General features: G+C 31.2%; 1 protein-coding gene across 1 annotated transcript; it reads right to left on the reverse strand.

The window, feature by feature from the left end:
- Positions 1-3,203: 3,203 nt before the first annotated feature.
- LOC133204330 (receptor-type tyrosine-protein phosphatase alpha-like) lies at positions 3,204-12,646 on the reverse strand. Its single transcript, XM_061340055.1, has 20 exons — positions 12,608-12,646; positions 12,335-12,475; positions 10,720-10,882; positions 9,988-10,074; positions 9,172-9,365; positions 8,891-8,978; positions 8,734-8,804; positions 8,593-8,629; positions 8,388-8,485; positions 7,172-7,300; positions 6,864-7,012; positions 6,624-6,759; positions 6,104-6,262; positions 5,884-5,977; positions 4,465-4,535; positions 4,206-4,340; positions 3,872-3,991; positions 3,639-3,787; positions 3,417-3,542; positions 3,204-3,285 (listed from the first exon to the last, which is right to left on the reverse strand). The coding sequence occupies exons 1-20, from the start codon at positions 12,644-12,646 to the stop codon at positions 3,255-3,257; spliced, it is 2,217 nt and encodes a 738-aa protein (XP_061196039.1). The 3' UTR covers positions 3,204-3,254.
- Positions 12,647-16,039: the final 3,393 nt, after the last annotated feature.

The following is a 16,039-nucleotide window of genomic DNA, read 5'->3' on the forward strand; positions in this document are numbered from 1 at the left end:
GGAGACTATAAAGAAATAGATCTCTTTTTTAAAGAATAAATATCAAACATTCATTACCATTTTGAAATAGCAGATGTTTGTTAAGCAAAAATTTGCTTAAAAGAAATTTTTGGAAGATTTATTTAAAGAAATTATTATAAATTTTTGACCCCTTAGTAGCAAAACCGGATTCAACAGAAATTTCCGTTACAGGATACGACTAATCTTATTCAAAAACAAGAGATTATTGCTGCATTAAAGATAAAAGGAGTGCTGAGAACCAGGTTTGGGTAAGGGGAAAAAAAGAACAAACGTCGTTTTACAAAAGCTATTTTGCCCCAAGATGAAAATGAAATCTCCGACAATTTAAAGCACATCTATATGACACCACCAATCATTTTGCAGACAAATTAGCTCCTGCTTAAAAAAAAGAGGATTTTGAAGTGAGGGTTGAAATATTCGCAGGTTTTGTTTAGAAGTTAGGGGCTTACAAATACCTACTTTTTAGTGTCAGTGGCTTACATTTGATCAATTAAAATACATGTACTTTGAAAACAAAATTCACAGGTAGATCACTAATTCTTCTACAAATAATTCTTAATTGTTCAGCTTATAAAAGAAGCATTCGCGATTATTGATTATATATGTAAATATTCTTCCCGCAGAATGTTAACAAACTATAAAATTTTGTATATGACTTTAATTTCTAGTGTATCTTGAAAACTGTTTTATACTTTCTCCACAATATACACTCAAGATTCTTTTACAAATTTTTAGTCACCACTTATTCAACAAAAAAGTAATATAAAACACAAATTACTGTTTTTGCAATTTTAGTTGAACATTTTTAAATTAATAAAATCAGTTTTAAAACCAAAATATAGCCATCTGAATACTGCTTAATTGCTATGGTTACAGCAAAGAGCAGGGTGACAGGCTATTGTCTGTAGAGGCTTATCTTGTTGCAAAGGTTTATTATGTCAGTTGCATTCAAACATATTTCACATAAGAATGCAATTCAATCTTTACAATTTGTTCTTTACATAATCAATTATTTATTAGTCCCCACCGGTGAAATCAGAGGTAACTGTAGGTTTCCTCTGAGTCTGTCCGTCCACTTGGTTTTCCGCACTATTTTTTCAAACGCTTGCAGATAATGAACTGATTTAAGGTACATGAGTGTACATGTATCTTGTTGAGTTACAGAGCAAGATTGTATTCCGTTTCGCTTCAAGGATTTTTTTAACGAAATTATGGCATTTTCAATTTTTAATGGGAACCAGATTACATTTGCCGGTAGGGAACTAGTATTGCTAATGCGATACTCTCAGAATGCTTATTCTATAAAAATGTCATTATACTTATAATATAAATCGTTTATTTACAACGTACATGGACTAGTTTAAAAATAAAACGAATTTTTTTTTGATGAAGTAATAAAGTACACTTAGTCATGAATACTTTTCCTGGGAATTGAAAAGCTTTTAGGTTATTCTATTTAATTTCGTAATTCATAATCTGTTTTTTTTTTATATCTGCCAATAAGCATGTTCATTGTACACATGAGAAATTTTCCTGTGTCAGTTTCCCTATTTTCAAATAGGAATTAAGGTCCCTTCGATCAAGATTCGACAATTGCTCTTTTAACAATAACCCAGCTATATATCTCTATTTCTTTGGAGGAACATTTGTATTTTCATGAGAAATATCGAATGTTCTTAACTAAAGAATCATTTTAGAATGCCGGTTTACTATGGTTGATTGACATAAGCCGATTAAAAATATCTCAGTGGAGTTGAAAATCTCAATATAAACCTCAATATAAATCTTCAATGCGTTTTGAATTACATGATATGATTCTTGAAATTCTTTAAATTCTGCTACATTTTATTGAAGAACGAAAATGATTTACATGCACATAATCTACTTTAAAGGTATAAGAAATGTTGGAATAAACAGAAGATTTCTTGACAAATTACAATGTGCATCTAAAAATAAAAAACACTACGTACAAGTAGTACCTATGTCGTCAGACGAGAAAGCAACACATTTATTGGATCAACAAACAAAGCAGAAAAATAACACATTTTTTTTCCAACGAATCACATTTTATCATTTCATTGTATCTTCATATTTATTAACATGTAGGATAGTTGTAAAGTATAAGGAAGAAAGTTGACCTGTATTTTTTCGCATTGATCGAGGAACATGTAGTTAACCTGCCCTTTTTATCGTATTTATCGAGGTACCAATGGTATTTTAAAACCAATGTCAATCATAGGCGTTTTCTAAATTACGGTTGTTCCGTGATTTATATTTGTCACTGCATAGGGTCAATGGAAGGAAATAATACTTGAAAAGAAATACAGTATTAAAATTATGAGTGTATTTCCTTCTGTTTTGTTGATTGGTAGTCTCTCTACTTCCCTAAAATGCTTAAGTTTTAGTATTGCATAAGATGGACAAGGAAGAAAATAAACAATTGGTGTAAACAAAACAATTTCCTTGTCTGTTTGTTTTAGGCTTTGTGTCCCTGATAACTAAAAGAACAGTGCAAATGAATAAAACAAAGGCAGAAAAGAAGTATATAAATGAAGACTTCCCAGTGTGAAAGATGGATTTTCTTAATAATTAAGAATCTCCCTCTTGAGTTACTTATCATTCTGTTTGGTGTGCTGTATACAAAGAAACATTAATTAAATATACAAACATATTAGTAATATACAATATTTTAAACACTTTTAAGTTATTCTCCAAGAAACCTAATAAATGAATTCAAATAAAAAAAAGATAAAAACTATATCGAAATACATAAATGATTGTTAACATATAATTGGAAGAACCTGGAATACATGTACATAAAAGTAATTATTCTGTTTATTTTGTCCGTAGATGACTAAATTTTGAATAAATGATGTATTGCTTCTATACATTACAAACAAATATAGGAAATATATTTGTGATTAGTGGCTAAATCTGGTTAAGTCTTTATTTTACAGATTGTGTTTATACAGCAATCATTAAACTATATTTGCACTAGGGAGAGGGTTAAAATAGGCTATGTCTGCTGTCCACTTTTTGTGAATAAAATTATGCATAAATTAAATCAAATTCATCTTTTTGCACACACGCATCAAAATACATAATTTGGAAATTTCTATAATCTCAAAGTATCAAAGATTTTTGTATAATTGTGACTTTGTATGACTATGTAGCCATTACAGCTAGTTCCATTTAGCAATTAGCGTAAACTGTATCATTCTGTAGATATTCAGCTAAAACATCATAGCAAAACTGGTATTCATCCTACAATAATAATTAAATAGGGATTAAAAGAAACTATCGTGATTAAAATAATAATTAGCGATAAAGTTCTAATTGGTGCCCATCTTTAATTCATTTTTTACTTTGCTTTACATCTTTTGTATTTTTCCTACCAATGTGGAGATAAATTCTGGTCTCCGAATTTGAAGCAAACGTGTATTTGTAAATATATCAATTTCGATATTTGCTCGAGGCAGTTGTAAACAATACAGAATGGACCGCAGCGTTTGACACCGTCACTGAAAAAGATAAGTTTGATATATAAATTGTGCACAGAATGTTATTATTCCATTTTTTATAACGAATAATTAATCTAATTAATATCCTATTTATACTTCGACAAGATTAGAATTCTTCTTCCAGTCAGGATTTTTTCAATTTTAGTTTCCTTTATCGCGTCAAGTAACGCCCTGCGGTCGAAAGACAAGCCTTCTTTCCACGCCCTGCACTCAAGTATAGCCAATCTCTTGATATCTCCACTTCCCTGAAAATATAACGCACCCACTTATACGTGTACATCTAATTTTGTAAAACAGTATGTCAGTAATATTGTGATGTTTTAACAAACCTCTCGCTTCAACAAAACTTCTGTGGTGTTAATGTTGTTTGAATTTGAAGATTCTGCAAATCTTACAGTGAACGAACCCAATGTTTTTGTCTCTTTTTTAAATGGAAGCCACAGGGTAGACTAGAAATATGCAGTTTAATTTCATATAAATTAAGAAAACAGTACACTTGCACATAGTAACCAATGGTTTAGCTTAATCAATAATGGTTATTTACTTATTTCTTTGGAAAAAACGTAATTATATAAGCACAATTTTAATATCAATGAATAAAGATAGAATAAAAATAAAAATTCAGATTTTCTGAGTGATGATATTGTAAGTGATAACACGTACTGAGGAAATATCTCTTAGAGGAGATAAGAATACAGCAATACGGACATCAAAGTCTGTCAGTAATCTGAGAAAGTCTTCCGTGTAGTCAGGAAGGGGGTACTGTGCGCTGATCAGGATATCATTGCTAGTTATAGACTAAAAAATCCCAATGAAATTATATTTTTAATGATAGTATTTTGAAAAATTATGTTTTGTATTTCAAATTGGTTTTATTTATTTGTTAAGCAAAAGATGTAAATTTTGTACAATCTTGCAAAACCTTGAGAAGAACAGCGTTATAGTATGTTCCTCTATTTTTCACGTAGTCCAAATAACATCTGAATTCCTCAACTACAATTAAAACAATAATTTGATCCTGCATGTTCTAAGTGTTTCAATTCATGCTAAATCGATCCCTAGTAAACAAAATACATGCATAGGCGTAAGAACCGGGGGGGGGGGTTAGCCCCCCTCCCCCCACTTTTTTTGCAAAGATAGACATAATAAAGGCATTAAACATTGGGGCGTAGGTTTATCCCCCACTTTTAACAGGCACATTGCAGTGTAATCAAAGAAGGGTAAGTGGTAGCGTATAACCCCCAACCCCCCCGGACAAAAAATTTGTTAAACAGAATATTATTTACTGATCATACAGAACTGGAAAATGAAATTTTAATAAACATGTTTGACTTCAAGTGATGTTTTCATTCAGTGTTAAAAATTCAGAAATTCCCTTTTCTGGGTTGAAACCAATTAATATTTCTACAGCAGAGTTGACTGGTAAATTTATTATTTTTTTCATAGAAAAGTTCGTCTTCTGGTTATATTAAAATATTATCCATATTACACTTGCAATCCTTTATAACACAAGCCCGTATAGTTTTGCCCCCTCCCCCTTACACTCACATACATACACATATACAAACCTTTTGTTCCTGTAAGGTTGAGCACTGACAAATTTCAGTATTTTTTTTTTGTTTTTGAAAAGTTTTCCAAAAAAGTATAAAAAGGTTCAACCCCCCTCACCCCCCCCCCCCCCCTTCTAGAGGGATAAAGGATTTTCGGGTTTAAACAGTTTCAGTTTTTTTTTATTGTTGCTGGTCAGATTATTTTTTTGGAGCCCCCCCCCCCCTTAAAAAGCATTGCTACGGGTCGCTTAGGATATTCTCAATGCCCATAATTAAAAATTAATTTACTTTCTTCATCAGGTTTATTTGCTCTCTTTTTTTTCAGTTGAAATCAAAGTTCTTATCTGTATTTTCCTTTCCATTCACTACACGGTCTGTAATATAATCCAATGCACTGCTTCAAGCTCTGTGCATACACTTGAGGATATTTCAGTCCTACTCTCCATTCCAGACAATTATATCACTTCAAATACCCTGATACCCATAAATATGTATTCAATAAATACTGAGTACTTTTCATTCAATACATTCTTGAAAGAATTGCTTCATTAGGCATTAACACTTTTGCCTTTTGTTAAAATATCGGACTGTCTCAGGTAAATGAAAATCTTTTGTTTATTTCTGAATATAACTCTTTGAAATTTGTTTTGTATCTTGATGAAAAGTGTACTAAAGAGTAGTGAAAAGTTTAGAAAGCAGTGTTGATTATTTTTCACTCTAGACTACTTGTCCACGATTTTACCGGACAACTCGTAAAAAAAATATATAAAAAGAGCGGCACAGGTGCATACCTGGTAAAATTGATGGCGTGTAATTTGCCTCTCTGTTTCCATGCCCTGATTCAAAATCATTTTTAGAATACTCTTTTCTAAGATTCCTCAATTCCTTTAAAATAAAAATTTATTTCAAAAACCCGTTAACATGATTTCTTCTAACTGAATATGTATTTTACATATATAACATTTATTGACTGAACACCCTCACTAGTTGTAGAAATAGTTAAAAATTAACCTCGAATTCAACAGATATCGATGATTTTCTTGGATTTTCTCCAGAGTTAGAATATTTGGAGTGTTGCTGATATTCTTGCAAAAAGGAATCGGTGGACATACATTTTGCTTTTCCTCTAAAGGACTCATAAAGCGCCAGATAGACAATTTCATACTGATCCTGCAAAGCAGCATGTATTAAAGTGGCAAAACGAGCCCCTCAATATATCAAGCACAGCTTAAATTAAGAATTCGAAATTATCAATTATTCGTCCAATGTTCCTAAAAATGATTTTCGTACAAATATATCAATGATATAATTATACTTCCAATGCGCTCACATTGACCATTTGGAATTGACATCTTGCTTTAATCTTTATAATTATTATGAATAACCTTTGGCATGTGGAGCGTGTTAATATTTTACAAAATAATAAAAACACCACTTCAGAATATACAGTTTATAAATGAAATGGATGAAGATAAAGAACAGTGACTGATAAAAAAAATCTATCTATAAGCAATATGGTATCATCACTTACACTCCCCTGTATCATGTTCATTCTGTCCTTTCTCATGATTTCTACATACTTTTGCACATTAACTTTCCCTGTTTTTTCACCTTCCCGGTAGAGGGCGTCCAGTGCTATGTAGGTTCCCGTTCTCCCTATACCAGCGCTAGATAAAGAGATTGTTTTTAAGAGGAGATATATATATATATATATATATATATATATATAGAGAGAGAGAGAGAGAGAGAGAGAGAGAGAGAGAGATCATGCCTGCAGTGCACAAGCGTATATTTTCCACCACTTATATCAGACATCCGCATCACGTGACGATGAAATATCACAAGGCTGAGCGGATCAGGAACCCCGTGATCTGGCCATTTTGTGTAATGAAACATCATCACCGTCAGGTTTGTTTTGATCTGATGGAGGCAAATGTGTTTTTGTTCATTAAAAATGTTTATTTCGATTGGTGATTTTTGCTGATAAATTTGACCTCAGAGTATTTCATATCAATTAAAAGTTACTTTGAAATGAAGTTTTCGAAACATTGAAAAATATTAATATATAATTATTCTCACATTTTTTCTCCTTAAGCGAAGAGTTCTGATAACATAGTCTGCATAAACAGTCTCCTGTTCGGAGCAAATGGTGAATTCTCCAACCTTTACTTGTTCGTCATTGTTTGGCCAGTATTGAGAGCATTTTATCTAATAAAATATTGTATAACTATATCCTAAGAATTCATCATCAGAGTTATCTTTGTTGCCTGTCGCCACGATCGTCAGACAGTATAAGGATCAATATTTCCATTGTCCGAAACTAAGCAAGAATTTGTTACCTGCATTTTAACAAATACAGTTTGAAGAAGAAAGAATCATATCACTGATGCAAAGTAATGAAGTTTCTATTTCAGTTTTTTTTTTTGCATGCACCTGTTTATTCTTTGCGATTCTTTATGCGGACATGTCCATGTAACATTTTTTCTGCGTTTCTAAACTACTTGATCAGTCCATTTGTCTTCTACGAAAGGGGTGACACAATTATTTTGCGCCAAATGTCACGAGTAAATTATCTTCGCGCCTTCTTTTGGATTGTTCTATTGAATGGGTGTGATAACTTCTATGGAAATAAAGTTTGTTCTTTTAACCTCATCTTTGAGCTTTAGATTTTTACATTAGCTGCAAATTTTATATATATATATATATATATATATATATATATATATATATATATATATATATATATATATATATATATATATATATATATATATATATGTATAACGAGTATTAAAATGGGAATACTTTTTTTTTCGCCATGTTCTTTAATTGTTTGTTTTTCTTAACCAAATGCCCGTTTTTTTAAAATAAAAATTCATCATAAGGTCCATGAAGATTTTTGGCATTGTCTTTCAAATTAGTTAACTTCTTTCAGTTAAACCATAATGCACAAAGTGAGAGATCAACATTAATTAATCATTACTAAGTATAAATAATTGTTTTCGCCGGTTTACTTTATTTGTCACTTAGCCTCTTCACATGTACGCCGATCATATTTTCGGCTTACGTCGAACTGTGACAAATGAAGTCATCCCGAAGTAACGCAACAATGTAGCTCCTTGATGATGGAAACGTTTAGCACTTCTCTTGCTTATACGTTCCATAGATATTCCATATTGATTGTTCAGGCAAGCTTTTTAAAAAGCTACTACTTATTGTAACTAATTTTTCCTAGCATAGTGCAATCAAGTGAAATTTAGAATCAATAATATATCTTCATTTATAAGAAAAAAACCTTTTCTCCTTCCTTTAGATTCGTCAAACACACAATTATATTCAATTTTTCTTGCCAAACCATAGACCAGAAATCAGTAATTGTCTTTGATTTTGGACCTAATGCGAAACAAAAAAAGTTGATTAAATGCAATTTCAGTTTTCAATGTCATTCGTTTGTCTAGTTAGTCGAAATGCAATGAGGTTAGATTTAGTTTATCTTTTACCTTGAGTTGCTATATATGCCCTTTGCCCTTGAGCATCCTAAATTCAAATACAAAAATAGATACTAGACGTTAATTTCAAGAAAAGAATTATGTTTCTTAAGAAGGAAAAAAAAAATAAATTTGAAAAATATAACTAGGTACCTCAATGAAGTTTGCATTAATGTAGTCAGATCCGTTTGATAATGTTGAAAGAACAACGCGGGAATGGTCATCTGAAAAAAAGAAGCAGCTATTTTTGAAGCGAATAAACTACTTATTATATTTAGGAAGAGTTTGATGAAGACATAACTCAACTCACAGGCATATGTCGTTTTGTACCGGTTTTTGGACATATTTTCAGGCTTTTTGGCTTCCAAACAAGGAAAAAGTTCTCCCTTCTTAATTTCCTGAAATTAATCAACCACTCAATAAATGTCATCTATATCAAAAGACCTTAGCTTTTTAATTCTTACATTGAATATTTTTATAGCGCAAACCGTTACTTATATATATGTAGCCCTAAGCATTTAATGCATGAAAAACCCATTTGTTCAAAAGCCAATCTTATGATTAACATCATCGAAAGTGATAAATACATACCATATATTCATTTTTAAACCCAGCACTTTCACAAAATGCCATTTTTTCTATAATGACATGCAAGTTTTTCATCGATATTATTTTCTTAGTGCGGATCAATCCACCTCTTGGATCTGTTGCATGTCCATGGTCCACAAGACTAATGGTTGATTCGACAACAACTGCCAAGTTGATTTTTTTCGAAGATTTGGAATCTAACATAATATCATCACCATATGCATATCATTTGTCTAGTTTCTTTCATTTGTATTTTGTATATAATCAGTACATTCGTAAAATGTTGTTCACCCCACAGTTTATTCTCACATACATTTTAAGAATATTTTTCAAGGTATTTATTAACAATATTCCAGTAAATCATACTTTTAATGAAATCAGAAATCATTTATTACCTAGCTTTGCTGATGAATGTTTAATATCCAAGTTTTTAAGTATTGTCCTTTCTTTTGAATCAAATAGTACTTTTTCATTTTGTGACTTTTTTCTATATCTAAATAAAGAAATGCAGATAAAGGACAATTCTGAATGCCACATACATGAATTGATAATTCGATGCCATGATACAATCTTGATTTCAAGATTTTCTTCATTTTTAGCTAAATACGTAAAAAGAGATTGATTTGCCTTTCACTTACATGTATATTGTATGAATTTCGACCAGTGATAAGATACAAAAACGTAATTTATTCATTTAGTTTTTATCCTGATAAAAATCGATGATGCAGATGAATTAATGATGTTTAAGTGATCAATGAAATACCTTGACTCACCGTAAAAAAAGGATCAGTGACACTAGAAATATGATGAGGAATATACTTGTTCCAACACTTAAGCCCACAGTTACAGATTCGTCAGCTCTTTCAAAAGTTTGACTTCCTACTTTTGCTTCATTCTCTATGGCAACTATTTAAGATAATGTAACTATCGGTTGACTGAAAAAAACCTTTAACAACGTTCCTTAAAACATCTAATTATTTAATAACAACTTTGCTATCAGAAAATATATTTTTTTTATCAGTGCTGGCAATGTAGAAAATTGATATTCTTGTTTAAACTTATTTTGTTATCATGTAAAAAAAAAATAAAAATAAAAAAAATTGAAACATCTCACTGTACATGAAATTATTTGAAAATGTATCCTTGCAATCTGTAGTGTAAAAGTATTTTTTTGCAGTTCGAAACAATATATTAACTTTTTTTACATTGCATTGCATAAAATGTTCATTTACATATATAAATTGTAATAAGAAATATTTCTAGCATGTTTTCTTCTTTATACAGTTGAAATTGGTCATATGATATCCTTACTATGTCGACTGCTGTGAGATCACAATGGTTTTTGCATTAAAGTGACGAACTCAAATAAAGTGGATTCATATATAAAATTAAACATGTATCAGCTAAATATAAAAAGTGTGATAAAAGAATCTCTGATTTTTTCTGGATATGATTTTATATAACTCGATTTGTGTTTTCTATCACTTCGCTAATAAGGTTTCAGAATAGAAAACCCACAACTCGTTCGCAAATGCATATCCGACCACAAACGATGGACTATTCCATAAATTTGTGTATCAACCTTGTTTACATTCTGGAGAATTCTGTTGTTTTGTTTTGCAGGTACAGGTCCCATCAACATGATGACATATATTAGAGCAATTCTCAGAGCAGACTTGAGAGCAATTTGACCCAAAATATCCACTTGCACATGCTGTAAAAGATATTAAACACTTTAAATGATTTGTTATAAAACCAGAATCAGCATCATGTATTTTGAGTAATATATGGAGGCAAATTAAATTTATCTTTAAATATACGATATAAAATACATCAATTGCATAAAAACTTGTTTAAAATTTTTTGTACGAGCGAATCAATGTACCTAAAAATGATTAAGGCTTCATAAATTTGTGGAAGACTAAAAGAGAAACACACAGAAAAGGTGTTAATAAACAGTTTGAAATGTTTTTTTCATTTGCTTTTTAGAAGTTATAAATCTTACTTGAATTACACTTAGTTCCATTATATCCACCTGCACAACCATTTTTACAAACTCCTGTCACGTGGTTACACGACTCCATGTTTATGCAGTGTTGACTACAAGAATTCGTGCAGCCTGTTCCATAATGGCCTGCAGTACAAACTGTCATGAAAAGGACAGAAGATAGTTTTAATAAGAGATAATGTAAAAGATCAATTTTACATAAGAGAAAATTTAAAACAAATGAAGGGCTTTTATTTCCCGTATTGAGAAGGTTGTGGGTGTCAGTCAGACCCAATCAATCCTCAGACATTTAACTAGTGTAGAATTATTTTAATTAGTGGCGATCATTTTTTTTTTATACTTTCTCATGTAATCTACGAGTATTACAGTTTGTAATACCCAATTAATCGTAACTTAGGATAATAAGAGAGACATTTTGCATGTTCAATATTTTTACCATATAAAAAAGAGATAAGTGGGAGTCCCTTTCAAAAGTTATAATAAATTTACCCAGGGAACATTTTCCTCCTCTCCATCCTGGTTTACATCCATAGTGACAGGTGCCAGTTATATGATTACAAGACTGATTAACACAGTTCTCACAACTCAAAGAACAGTTCTGACCATACCATCCTTTGCTGCACTCTTTTTTTTTATTATAATGGAAGAGGTTTTTTGCAAAAAGAACAATTATTTTTGTTATTATTTAACGACAATTATTATTGTTATCATTTGACGAGATTTTGAAAGCATTCAATAAAAATTTCATGACAAATGTATACGTACGTTCTTTACATGTGGAACCTTGATACCCGCTTGTACACCCATTTCCACAGTACCCATTGGTATTGTTACAGTTGTTTAAATGACAGAAAGGACTACATTTTTCTGAACAGTTTTGTCCAAAGTACCAATTGCTACAAACTTATAGAGTCTCCATAATTATTTCTTACCAGGTCTGAGTTAAAAAAAAACACCCCAAAAGTAGAAGTTTTCTCCTAAATATGGATAACATAAGTGTGAAAGGGGTTGGAATTGACTTATCTCTATAGTTTGCAATCCTTTTGTTTACTTTATCTTTCAATTGGTTTTTGATTGCTATTTGAGTTCAGGTATTATAAATGATTAGGAAATTTGATATTTCAAAATGAATTTTTAAAAGAAAAAAAAAACAATTACTGTTATTGCAAAGTTCTCCCTTGTACCCTGGTTTACACCCTTTGTCACATTTTCCTGTTGTGCTGTTACAGATTGAATCATTGAGGCAATGTCCACTACAGTTATATTTACAATCCGGGCCAAATGCTCCAGGGGAACAGCCTAGAATTGTAACACATATCGTACATTTCATGATCCTATTTCTAATTCAGTAAACACGAAACATGCTCTTTATAAACATTCTGTAAACATCTTAAATATCTGTCCAAATCTTACTTTTATTGCAAAACAAACCAGTCCACCCGTCTGTGCAGCCTTTAGAGCAAACGCCATCAACGGGATTGCAAATTGAATTATTTTTACAATGATCGGAGCATGATAACAAACATTTGGGACCATACTTTCCATATGAACATGCTGCATAATAAAATGATTAAAGATTAACTGTAGTGTACTGGTATCATTAAAAATGAGCAACAAAACAGTAAAGGCCTTATTAAGATTGATCTAAATTTACTTTGAGGATTGGTTGATTGATAAGTCCAATACAGGCAAAAAAAATCAAAAAATATTCTTTGATATTGTTAAAAAGTGGCGTTTCATTGGAATTTGTTAGAATAAGAGCTTTATATAAACTATCGCTACTGTAACTGATGTGGTAGAAGTTCTTTGTGCAGGTTCTGTTGTAGATATTTTCAAAATGGAAATATACATCATTTATAAATGTTCATGTAATATAATACAATGTATAAAGATCTTACAAACAAATTGAATGCATTTTACTGCTTAGGGTAGAAATCAAAATTGTAAGGAAAGAAATTGCGTTAAAATAAATACTGGATAGCTTTACCTTTGTTGCACTTATAACCAACCCAACCATCCACACATTCAAGGCATGTTCCGTTTGTGATCAAACACTTGTTATTTTTACAGTTCTGAGGACACTGAAGATCACATTTATCACCGTAAACACCTTTCAGGTTGCAACCTGTGTCATTTTTAGCACATTAAAAATATGCAATGATATGAAATTAGCTGTGGGTAAAATGATTAAATTGGAATGTTTGATTTAATGTGTTATCTTTAAAAGAAACTCATTTGGACCTAATAAGTAGAGGAAATCATGCCCTAGAACTTTAATGAAAAATTACATGCAAAAGAACTTAAGACAAAAGCAACAAAGTCGAAACAATTAACCACGTCATCCTTTCGACTGTCTTAAATAGAGCCCTGGCAGTGTCTTTGAATTTCTTGCTTAAAATAATGTGCACTTACGCAGATTCTGATGTGCGACATTTTCATGATTTACTAAGCCTTGATAGGGCATCAACTTTGAAACTCAAGATCATATTCCAATTTAAGATTGTCAAGAGGAAGAAGCAGTTCTGCACTAGTTGTTGTGAGAATTATAACATGAGGTCTTTAACAGTTTGAAGTTCTACTGATTTTGACTTTCAGTACTTTTAAGGAAGTATTAACGGTTTCAGCATTTTGTAGTGAAAGTTTATTTGAATATTCAAAACAGTTATTATTTCAATCCAAGATTTTCTATATTTATTACTGAGATAATTTCAGTAAAATTTCCTATGTTTAAATCCAAAACAACAAAACATACACGCAGAGTTTATGCAGATAAACGGCAAAGAAATGAATCTCCTCGTATCTCTATACCTTTTAAAACCTAAAGTGAAGCATATTTCCGTTTTAAGCGAAATTAATTTTTCACAGAAAATACAATTTCAGATATAATCATTATATCAGAAAAACTAATCATCAAAATATTAAACAAAACAGATACATGTATTAGTTATTTAAAGTCAAAATATAGAATCATGCATATTAATAAGCAAAGATTTAACGATCTTATCTACCTTCGAAAAAATAAAATCAACATCTTTAGGGAGTGCTGCTTTATTGAGTCTTAAAATGACCACAGGAAGTATATGCAGTAATGTTATACACATTATTTTGCTGAACGTTTATTAAATTACACTTACCTAAAACGACAAAATTGCACAATTCTACATAGGTGAAATTGTCATTAACAAATTGCACATATCGTCCAAACGAGGCACAGGTGTGCTTTGCAGTTAATGATGGTAGATGTAGCCCCTTGTCTTTAAAGCACAATTTGCCACTTTTGATATCTGGAGAATTTGATACATAAATGGCATATCCTGATAAACGTTTTTGCTGACGTAATCCTTGAAAAAAAAAACACAAGTAAAAAGGAACCATGAGCATAAGGTAATCAGAAATAGACAGTAGTGGTGTTTTTTTTCTTAAATTAAATGCTTCGGTAGAATATTAAAAATCAACTTTGACCATTTTGCACTCTAAAACAGTAAAAAACTTCGTTGAGGACATTTCATTTGGGTTTCATTTTAATCGGAAATTAATACGCCCGCGAAAACGTCAGTTTAATTTTTTGGATGAATACAGGACATGTATTTCAATGTGAAATGTAATAGATACTTTTACATTGCACATATTAAATTAGATTTTTATATGTTTGTGGTTTAAAATCTAATTGATCCTACTTTTCGAAACATAAAATTGTTATCCCCTTCCAACGGAGTTTGAGGGGATATAGTAACGCAATTGTGTGTATGTTTGTGTTAGTTAGTCCTGTGCGAAAAGGATGTGACGTGATTTGCACCGATATCGAATGTTGCCTTGATATAGGTATATTTTTAATTTGTTCATATATATATGATCTCATACTCCAGTCACACATATAAAACTGAACGAGGGAATGATAAAATATAAAATAAAGTAATTTGCTTTTCCAAGTGTAAATTATAATTGAGTTGTGTGCAATCGGGTTCGAAATTTTTGTTAACATCATATTTAGCTACGTAGCTTGAATTACCTACATATAGTAAAGTCGTCAATTACAGGTTTACGTATCCATGATTATTGTCGGTACTTTTTAAGCATGAAAACATTTACTTCTTAACAGCGCTTGTCCAATCACTTTATATTTAGTTGCATCTATATAGCTTGCCTACGTACAGTGAAGTCGCCAATTACGGATTGTCTCAGTTCCTACTCATTCGAATGTATTTTATTCCACATTGTTTAAACTGAAGCACAGAAAAATTAATAAACACACTGGTCAAGAATGGCTTTTTCTGTCTGTGATCAGTAATAGTATTTCGAAAATCAAGATTAACTTTTTTGTTCACTACAGCAAGACAAAAATTGTAGTTAAACAATTATAGCTGCAAAGTATGGCACTTGCTTTCAGTTATAACTCAGAAATCATTTATACTGATCACTGCTCAAATAAGTTTACGCTGATTAATAAATTAAACTTTAGCAGCGGTCCGCACATCCCATGACATGGAACAAATTATAAAACAACACATGCTCAATATTCAAAACCTAGTGTCAACTTTTTATTTACTTAGAGTTATCAAAGTATTCTCCAAGGAAAATACAAAAGATTGTGTTTCCCTTGCAAAAAAAGGAAATAAAATAGATAATATAAAATAAATTTATCCCCTCGCAAGAAAGCTGGAGGGGAAATAGTAACGTTCGTGTGTGTGTGTTGGGGCCGGGGGAGGGGTGGGTGGGTAGGTCGATGGGTGAGTGGGTGAGTAACAAAATTAAGCAAGTAATAATTCATATCAAGATTGGTATGCTTTTTTTTTCTGAGGGGATGCTCTGCTTTGCGGTGCCCTTGTTAATATTGCTTTACAAATGTACGGGTTTACATAAAAA

Source organism: Saccostrea echinata, unplaced genomic scaffold, assembly GCF_033153115.1.
Source record: "Saccostrea echinata isolate AGI-Se365-2 ecotype Australia unplaced genomic scaffold, CSIRO_AGI_Sech_v1 ptg000052l, whole genome shotgun sequence".
In the NCBI taxonomy this organism is placed as follows: domain Eukaryota; kingdom Metazoa; phylum Mollusca; class Bivalvia; order Ostreida; family Ostreidae; genus Saccostrea; species Saccostrea echinata.

Bases quoted from the DNA above. Each gene is read 5' to 3' on its own strand.
- LOC133204330 (XM_061340055.1), bottom strand. From the start codon at position 12,646: ATGGCGTTTGCTCTAAAGGCTGCACAGACGGGTGGACTG. The intron at 10,075-10,719 runs GTTTGTGGTCGG...TATCTTAAATAG, and splicing joins AATTTATGGAATAGTCCATC to TTGCCATAGAGAATGAAGCA. The intron at 4,536-5,883 runs GTATGCACCTGT...TTTTAATTGTAG, and splicing joins CACGCCATCAATTTTACCAG to TTGAGGAATTCAGATGTTAT.